This window comes from Montipora capricornis, chromosome 3 (genome assembly GCF_036669925.1).
Source record: "Montipora capricornis isolate CH-2021 chromosome 3, ASM3666992v2, whole genome shotgun sequence".
NCBI lineage: Eukaryota > Metazoa > Cnidaria > Anthozoa > Scleractinia > Acroporidae > Montipora > Montipora capricornis.
In genome coordinates this window covers 60,727,007-60,737,006 of record NC_090885.1, presented here as the reverse complement: position 1 = coordinate 60,737,006, position 10,000 = coordinate 60,727,007, and the positions used below count along the sequence as shown (strand labels likewise).

General features: G+C 37.9%; 2 protein-coding genes across 3 annotated transcripts in view; both read right to left on the bottom strand.

The window, feature by feature from the left end:
• The window catches only part of LOC138042744 (uncharacterized), a 4,588-nt gene extending 2,037 nt beyond the window's left edge, over nt 1–2,551 (bottom strand). Inside the window, exon 1 of the mRNA XM_068888733.1 lies at nt 2,541–2,551. Coding sequence (XP_068744834.1) covers nt 2,541–2,551 — 11 coding nt within the window. The remainder of the gene's footprint in view (nt 1–2,540) is intronic.
• The window catches only part of LOC138043544 (uncharacterized), a 36,343-nt gene that overhangs the window by 10,485 nt on the left and 15,858 nt on the right, over nt 1–10,000 (bottom strand). For both annotated transcript variants that reach the window (XM_068889871.1, XM_068889872.1), the window contains exon 2: nt 8,754–8,863. In XM_068889871.1, the coding sequence (XP_068745972.1) occupies nt 8,754–8,847 (94 nt within the window). In that variant the 5' untranslated portion in view covers nt 8,848–8,863. The remainder of the gene's footprint in view (nt 1–8,753; nt 8,864–10,000) is intronic.

The following is a 10,000-nucleotide window of genomic DNA, read 5'->3' as shown; positions in this document are numbered from 1 at the left end:
TCTTGCATTGATCGTTTAGAGTTATGAGATTTCCTCAGTCCTTTGAAAGAACATCTTATCTCAACATATATGTCGACAGAAATTTAATACCAGCCGCGCCACCTCTATTTTGTGTATGTGTCTGAGGCCAACCTGGTTCACTGCATTTATCTCATGTGCAAACACTCTCAAGATACACTACCTTAAAAATTTCGAGAACTTTCATTTAACGGAACCAAAACATTATTCTTAGATACATCAACTGATCATGAAGGCATGCTTGATAATATATGCTACACTGAGTCAATAATGAAGCTCCAGTTTATTACTTTATTGGATAATTCTGTCCTTGATCTATGGTAACTCCATTAAGTCTAGCCATAGTAATTATTCATTGTTTTCATCATTTATGCTACCAGCGAATTCCGCAAAAGTGATGTTGATGTTCTTAGGAAATCTATACATTAGTGAGGAATGATGTGGTCACTGCCATCAGACTTGTAGGTTGTACTGAAATGAAATTTTCTGAATGAGTTCTCTTTGGGGAGGTAAAAATTTCACTTGACCATTTGTAGATGTAAATTACACCCACATTAAATGTACAATTAAAATTGGGATGTCTGGAAATACATAAAGCAGGTCTTGTCTTCTGTGCAATGTTTAAAACTAAAAGGGCAATTAAAGGCAAAGCAGACTTTGTGATAGAACTCTGACACAATATTAACTACTTATTAATTTTGATGTGAGCATTTCATGCTCATTCATATTCATTGCTCACTTTTGTGGTAAGTTACTATCTCACTGCAGAGAATAATGTAAATTTACCTAAACCAGGATGAAAATGTACAAAATGTGCAGCCATTGCAGTCTTAAATGTTTTTAGTCTATTAATTGACCCATTGACCCCTGGGGGTTCCCTATTGATGAGTTAAATACTAAGTATGGCCGGTTTAGGGGTGAAAGGGGATTATTAAATATAGTACATCAATAATATTACAGTATCAGTAATTGAGCCAGTATTTAATAACTAATGTGTCCCAATAAAATTTATTTTAATATTGAGTCCAACAGTGTTAAGTAATTAATATACATTGATTTAGGATGATGGAACATCACACACCATTTTGTGTTCCGACATTAAATTTTTTTTTTTACTTCATTCTTGGTGTATGGCAACTTATAGTAACTGCAAAAAACTTGCAGAAGAAATTGAAGAGAAGGTATACCTGAATATTATGGCTGTTTTGTGTGTCAAAAAGTTTAATTGACCTGGTTTTTGTTTATTTTTGCTGCCATTCCTTGCACACAGTCACATGTCTCATAAAACTTGAATGTGCAGACAAAGGTAAAATAATTCACCATACAAAGTTTAAAGAATTGTTATATTTGTATTATTTATTAAACGGGATTCTAAAAGCAGAAAGATGCAAATAGTGACACACACACACACACCCATGCAAGGCAGCCACACAAGGGAATGAAAATTTTAAAATATACATTATTTACAAATATAATGTATAATTACTTATCATGTAAATCATCATGAACAAAATTATATTTTACAATAATTACTTGTCATGTAAATTTTACTATACAGTTTGTAAATATCTTTAAAATTTCAATTACTACAGTTTCCCTCAAATTTAACGTAAGAAATTTATCAAATCGAAAAGTGCAGTGCAAAGTTGTGGTAAGCAGGCATTTTTATTTGTAAATATTACTACACTAACTAAACATTTTTTATGTAATTAAGTATAATTTTTAATAGCTGGGACTACTATTTGTTGCAATAAAAGCAAGAGTCTTACTTGCAGTACATTGCATTTAAGAATACATTGCAACTGGATAGAGTTGAATCATCGCATCTCAAAGTGCCAAGTTTCGATGGAAATTAGGTTTACTTTCACAGGGCATTTTCGTGCGCCCTGCCACTTTTGAAGGAAAACTTTCAAAGCAGTTCGATTCTTCACAAATATGTGCTTTCCATACTAATGGCGATCGCTGGACCAAGACATATTTGCTGAGATTTGACCGAAAGTAACGTGAACACTGACGCCATTGTCTGATTTGGGGTAAGAAAATTTCAGTTGCGCGTCAAATATACACGGTTGTAGTTCACATTTCAAGAGGAGAAAAGACAAAAAAATGTCCAGACGGTATGAAAATCACACATTAACAATACAGAGACTTTTGATGTCTTAGTCCAGAGAAAATAACACTTGATGGTGGAAAAAACAAGCACTGTTTCGTCGACAAAGAAAAGCACTTTGGTAAACGAAGAAGTCGAAACGTCGGGGTTCAGTATTCGCTGTGCCACTTTTACCGGGAGTATCTCTAGTCAAACCTTATCTTTGGCTCACAAAATATCACCTGTTGACGGCTTTTCGTGGACGAACGTCGGAGACAAAAGTCCTGTACTCTTAATGACCGAGTTCGGTTTAAACAGAAAAAGCTGTAAACCGATTGACATTTTGCAAAATGACTCTTTCGTCCGGATAGGATGTATTCGCGTCAAAGAGAGAACAAACGAAATTCTTCTGTCATGTTTTTCTGTTACTTACCTTAACTCCATTCATTGATAAACTTTAAGCTGTGACATCCTTTAAACGGATTACCAGCTCATTTACCACTGACGCGCCATAAGCAAATCCCGTCAACCTGGCAAATTTGTTTTGCATTCACTTCAAGCGCGGGTATCCACGTGAAAAAGCCACAGCGGAAAATTTTAATGCCGGTTCCAGTTACTTTAATACGTAACATTATTCAATATTGTGATTTGCACATTCAATCATGACCATACGCGTTGCGAATAAGGTAAGATTTTTCCAACTTCGCGCAATCCTTTGACTAGTCTGAGCACACCGCATCATTCTAAAACAGCCGATCTAAGCATGTTTCGTTTCATCCGAGATAAAGGACTTTCCCAAGTAGAAAGAATTGCCGAGGTCTTTCTAGCTTTTGTCTATCTCCTTTCGGTATTTGTACCACAAGTGCATAGATAGCATTGAAAGTGAATGCAATAAAAACTACAACTAGCGACAGCGTCGACATCTTTTCTTCCCGCGTTCTAAGACTGTCTCGAAGGTTTTCAACCAATCACAATGCAAATAAAATTGAATTTGCCATTGATGATGCGCATGGGTGACATTAGTCTCCTTTGTTGTTCAGCCCACTTTTCATTTTAATGTAAATGGCTCCTTTCCCACAGAGCAGTTTTACTTGTTTGTACGTGTATTCTTCACAACTAACAGGTGTGCTTAACTTTCGTCGGTTTGCACGAAGAAACACAAAATCTCTGTTGCCAACTAACGGATATTTTAGTCTGATCGCATCGCCAATTTTGGATCGGATGTCGGCCTCTCCATCTGTATTGACTAAATTAACAAATCCTCGAAGCAAAATATTGTCGTGGTTAATTGACAAATTTTCTTCTTCGTCGTCGTCGGCATCCCCCACGTACATAAGAGCAAATTCAAACGGTTTAGATTGTTCTGGAGTAGTTTTTTGTTTCTTTCCTCTGTTACTGCTAGGAACGGACGGTGATGCTGATCGAAGTCGCTCCCGTTGGCTCAAGCGAGAATACAATCCTGTACTTCGACTTCTTTGTAACATGGATCGAGCTCGCTCGACGGCACTAGAAACATTGCTCCTTGAACTCAAGTTATTTTCAGAAACGACTTGAGTTACTGAATCCGGAACTTTCGTATTTGAGCTTGAACTAGTGCTTGCTAACACTTGTGATACGAGTCTCGAGCACTCACCCAACGAATCGGCAAGACTACGAAGATGTTCCTCCATTTTGTTGGTTAAAAATGGCGGGAGAAGCTTTTGGAAACGGATTCCCGGATGTTCAATCCGGATGTTTTTAAAAATTGAATTTTGAATTGCCATTGAATTGAACTTGAATTTTCATTGAATTGAAAGTTAATTTCATTGAATTGAACTTGAATTTTCATTGAATTGAAATTGAATTTTCATTGAATTGAACTTGAATTTTTATTGAATTGAACTTGAATTTCATTGAATTGAACTTGAATTTCATTGAATTGAACTTGAATTTCATTGAATTGAACTTGAATTTCATTGAATTGAAATTGAATTTCATTGAATTGACATTGAATTTCATTGAATTGACATTGAATTTCATTGAATTGACATTGGATTATGGTATTGAATATTGCTACAATAGGCTTGCCATAGTACTTGGGCTTTATTGTTCTGTTTTTTTAATTGATTTAGTTTGATTTCTGTCGCTGATTATGAATTCATGATTGACATTTTTTATCAACACTTCGATCGTAGAAGTGTTAGATTACCTTCACGTTTTCTATATGATCTTTGTATCTCGACACACGCGGTCAGCGAAAGGAACGTTACGGTCAGTTCGGCCAGCTTAGTACTAGTTAAGATTTGTCAAATTTGCAATAGCTGCACGAGGATCTACCCTTCAGGTACCACAACATTGTCAATGACATCTTATTTTGTTTCAGTTATCATGTATTATGGTTTCTTTGACTGCACAGTCCACATAAGCAGTTGTTGTATAAAGATATGATCAGAATGTTTCATCTAATCGGTTAAAATAGTAGCAATATATCTTTGTGTCAGAATACAATATTAATGAAAATCCTTGTGCCGTTTGTGAGTAATCGTTCTTACCACTTAGCACACCCATATGCTGTATATGCTGTCCTATGATAGCTGTATCAGTCATTCCTTGAATAAGTCTCAGTTTGAGACAAAACGTGTCGGACGTAAACGATTATTTACCAAAACTAATTAGTATATATATAAAATCATTGCTGAATAATGGTTAAGTCTAAAGCTTGATTTTAAAATGGTTAGCTTTCTCTTGAAGTTTGGTAACCGACATTTTTCACTGTGTAAGCTTGCTTCTTAGCGGGTGTTGTTACACATTTACAGCGGCACTTTTGGAAGAAAAAATTATTGACATTAATTAAAAATGACATCCTCGCAGTTAGTGGTGTGGTAGTCTAGTGGTTAAGTGAAGTGGTTATTAATTACACGTTCCCAGGTTCGAGTCCTGCGAGTCCAGACATTAGGGTTCCGCTTTTAAAAGAAATATGTTCATTTCCCATGATCCCTATCAAGCTTTCAGTGTCCAAAATGAACGATAATACTTCATTTGGAAGAAAGTGACAATGAAGAATAATACTTCAATTGAGGAAGAGACTTGGTTGTTTTTTTCGGATTGCATATAATAACGTGAGGATTGGATTTAATCAATATTCCTGTTATTGGATTGAACAGAAGATTGGATTGAATCAATATATGCGGTATCGGATTGCATATAAATTTAAGGATTGGATTGAATCAATATTCATGATATTGCATTAAACATAAAATTAAAAGATTGGATTTCGACATTGAATTGCAAATAAAATTTAAGGACGGGATTGAATGATAAGACATAGTTTGAATTGAACCAACATTGGTAGCATTGACTGCCTTTTATGACTTTAAATTTAACCTTTATTTAAAGGATTGAACTTATATATCTAAGAATAAATTTAGCTACAAACGACTTGCCATAGCAATGTTTACGTAGTGCACTGTTTGAAGTGAGAATAAGCCTTGAGGGGCAAACAAAGATATCACTGTTCGACAAAAGTGGAACAATATCACATGGATTTTCCAAAGACGTCATTGAGACCATAGTGGCCAACAGCAATAAGCTATACATGTACCATGCAAATGTATTTTCTGTCATCAGCAAGGCTTGCTATTACTGTTTAAGAAATCTTGAACAAGATTTTTGGAGACCTCCAGCCATCAAACATCATCGTCCTCTATGAAACATCTGAAACCATGATTGCCCCCTTGCCCACAGAGGATTTCCCAAGCCATCCTGTTTGATGAGCTTTCAGACTGCGAGGAAAATGATTACCTTAGGATTAGCCCACCTTATTTTAAACTTAAGTCAGGCTAGGCTTTATATCCCCTTGTTTGGGAATGATTCCTGCAAAATGTATGAACTTCAGAAAGCTAACATCTGCCGGACTTTGAGTTCAGTGAGTAAGATATCTCAACGCATTCAACATATTGTTAATTAAATGTGAAAACCTGCTCAGCTGCGAGCATGTATTAAAAGTTATCATAAATCTAGGAAAACAAGATATACTATGACTGACACTCTGTTGAAATTGCAGATAACTTTTTTCCAGTGGATAATTAATCATTAAATTAGCCAGGCATTGTTTAAATACCACTCATCCACTGAATAAAGCTATCTACCAATACAACCTGTCAAACATAGCCCCTACGATAAACAGCCAAATATAATTGCATTATAAAAATGGTTATAAAGAGAGACAAAATTAAGGCAAAATTAAGCTTACTTGGTTTCACCATCCCAATGTTCAACGGCAGAAAAAAAAAATTGGCTATGCAGCTTATAAGTCGGTTTTATAATAGAATTACATTAAAAGAATATGCCATGTCCGGCCTGTATTTAATACATTTGTTCAAACTAAATGTAAGCGAAAAGTAAACCTTAAAAGAGCGAATAACCCGCGATCAGGCTCCACCGTTTTACGCGCGGGGGGAAACATCGTTTGTGGCGATCCACAACTGGCACTCATAACTAAAACAGAGCAACAATCTTTATCATAATTTTATTTACGAAGACATTTTAAGGAGAAGACAGAAGTCTGCAAATCTAATGAGGTTCACAAGTATGAAATACATCGACAACGCAGCAAAAAGCTTGACTCACCTTCACACCAAATAATCGGTGCTTCACCGTCCAAAAAAAAATCAAGTTCACGTAGCCTTTTTAAACAAACGTTATTTTAGGAATGATTTCCGTACAGGTCCGTACTTCCTCATGCATGCAGAAGAAATTAATGATTCATTCGCGCTATTGTTTTGTAGAACAATACGCGTTCGTCCATCCATCCAAGAGAATCGAATATATACATGGCTAATTTGTACTTACGGGATGAATAAAAATGGATCTCATTTCTCTCTCCCTCTCGTTCTCTCTCCCTCCCTCTCGCTCTTCTATCCCTACATCGCCCACACCCTCACTCGTTTTCGTCCCAGCTTTCCTCTTTCTATCCCTTCGTCGTGTCCTTTTTTCCAAATCCCGCTAGGCTTTTTCTGCCATTTTATCACATGATGCCACTCGCAGCTTGCCTTGAATTCCGACCCACTGTAAACCTCTGGATTACTTGTCCCTGTTCTTGACCACTGAGTCAACGTATCAAGTTGCTAATTTACACCATTTAAACGATATTTTGAATTCTGGCTGACTATTTACATAAGAATGATACGTAATTATATACACGTGCCGCACCGAGCACCTACAACCGAACTTACACTCGCAGGCTACTGTTCACAGATCCCTGTTTTACTACTCTTGAAACAACCTATCCCTTTACTAATGCTAACCATAACCCTAATTACGACTAAACGCACTGTTTAATCTTAAGGTTAGTCCCTGTGATAGTTTTAGGTTTTCCAGTATTGCTGAGAACTGTGACCTGCTTTTCCTTCATACCCCGTGGGTGCGGCACACTTATAAGTTCACCGCGTGGAAGAGTAGACCACGCTTACAGTCTGATCGGTGCGTCATTCATGGGAAACTTGAATGCACGAGTTCATTGCAATTAAAATCGTTTCATGTTTCCCTTCTTTTGAGGCAAACTTGTGTCTTCGTAATAATCAAGATGGCTACTGAAGTAAAAGCGTCAGCAAAGGGAGATTTGAACATATAGCCTATCCCGAGCGGTGCATAGAGTGGAGGAAAGAAAACAATTTACTTTTCCTCTTCCGTGTCTAAAACCTGTGTGGAAACGCAGTCAGTTGGCAAAGACAAAGTGCATCGGGAGATGGATATGTTTCGCGATGCTCAAGAAAAAACTGCACATGATGGTTAACCTTCAATCCGCCAGCACACATAATTTTCTGACAGTAGACTTTCCTTGAAAAAATATTAGCCCTAGCTACCTGTAGCCGGAAAGTTTACAATTGCCTACAAGACAAGAGGTAACATCATCTCACAGTTAACCATCGTCTAAACTTCGTCGACCCAGACAAACGAGCCACAGCAGGGCATTGAAAAGTATGCCTCGTAGGGGAACATCCATGAATCTCTACCAAAATTATTTACTTGGAAGTGTCATTGAGCATATTGCCGATCTCTACAAAGAGCGATAAAACGCAAAAGCCCACTAAATGCACCGTTCGTGATCCTGATTACAGGAAAGGAAGAACACAAGTCATACACTTTGCAGTGTCTCGGCGAATTCGCAAGCAGACAGAAAGAACAACTTCACGATAAAAAGAGCAGGTAGCCATTAAATTTTTTATGATACTATCCTTAGTTGGTCTGTTTGTTATGTTTGAGAATCTGAACCCTATTACAACGATTGCTTGAAACTCCACTTTCGGTTATTCTAAAATTAAAAAATGGGTGAAATTGCAGGAAAAGTGCCGAGATTGCAGGAGAAAAAGTTCCATTTTCCGTATTTCAGTCAGAAGTTCGACCGGTTTTTTTTTTCAAGTCCATATTAGCCGAATGCATAAATGGCGGCCAAAAATGTATTCTTTTGTTTATGTGCTAATGAGACTATCTAGCCTCGCTCTCAAGCAACATTTCTTTGACATTTCGTGACTCCAGCCATTGCTATTAATACGACAACGAGAACCTAATTGCAGGTGGTTGGCAAATGCGAATATCAAAAGAAATGTAACGTCAATGTTTGTAAACCGTAAAAGAAATATCGCTATACAAAAATTATTTTACGCACCATTAGGGACCGTTGTGTACTGCCTCAACAGAAACAGCAACAGCAACACTGCACCAAAAGAAATGCTTAATGTCAGTTTCCGTAACTTGATCATCTTGAGCAGCAAATGCCTAAAATGGGACAAAAGTGTAATTTACTAACTGAGGAAGACTCCGGCGCAATAGTAGGGAGCTTACGCAAGGACAACGATGACGGCTACGGGAACGCCACAAAACAATGGGTTTAATGAGCAAAATCAAAAGCTCTGCACGCCCTGCACGTGCGATATGCATTTTGGTACATTTCTTCCCGTCCTCGTCCTGACAACGACGTGAATTGACCAAATTTGAGGTTGTGAAGAGGACTTGAGAACCTGATGAAACATTTTATAATTTTTCCCAAACAACCACACTATTCATGCCAATTTTAGTCCTGCAATGTTGATACACACTTTCCTTTTTGAACGACTTAGGGTTATAACGAAATTGTTACATTAACAGGAAATAATGTTTTTAGGCGATGTTCAAGGGCCGGTTGCTCGATGCCTGGTTAGCGCTAACTGTGGACTAAGAGGTATGAAAACCTATAGGTTTCCATGGTATTTAACGCCGGTTAGCGCTAACCATGCTTCGAGCAACCCGGGCCTGCAGCTGGTTGGCGGCGTCGTCGTTCTGCGTAAGCTCCCTAGTGAGCCTTAGCAACGACGACGGGAACAAAAACGAGAACGTCACCTCAAAACAAATTCCCGTTATTGCAATCAGTTCGAGACTATTCTGCCTGAATATTTTCGATTTCATCACAGGGGTTCTGTTCAAACTGTGTTTGCGCAATTTGCATCTTTCTTTGCAATTTTTCTTCTCTCTCCATTTTGAATTTAGCTCATGGTTAGAGTGCTCGACTCCGGATCGAGTGGTCCGGATTCGGGTCCTGGCTGGGGACATTGTGTTGTGTTCTTGGGCAAGACACTTTACTTTCACGGTGCCTCTCTCCACCCAGGTGTATAAATGGGTACCGGCGAATTTAATGCTGGGGATAACCCTGCGATGGACTAGCATCCTATCCAGGGGGGAGTCGAAATACTCCTAGTAAGTGCCGGCCTGATGGGCCTTCTGGCTCGTAAGTAGAGACTTTGCTTTACTTTTCTCAGCTAAAACAGAAGTGAACGAACGAATGAAAACAAACATGGCAGCCGGCTATTTAACCCGCGAATCTTAAGTCCAAATATGGGCAGACAGCTAACATGAAACCGCCAACTGCAAACCGCGGCT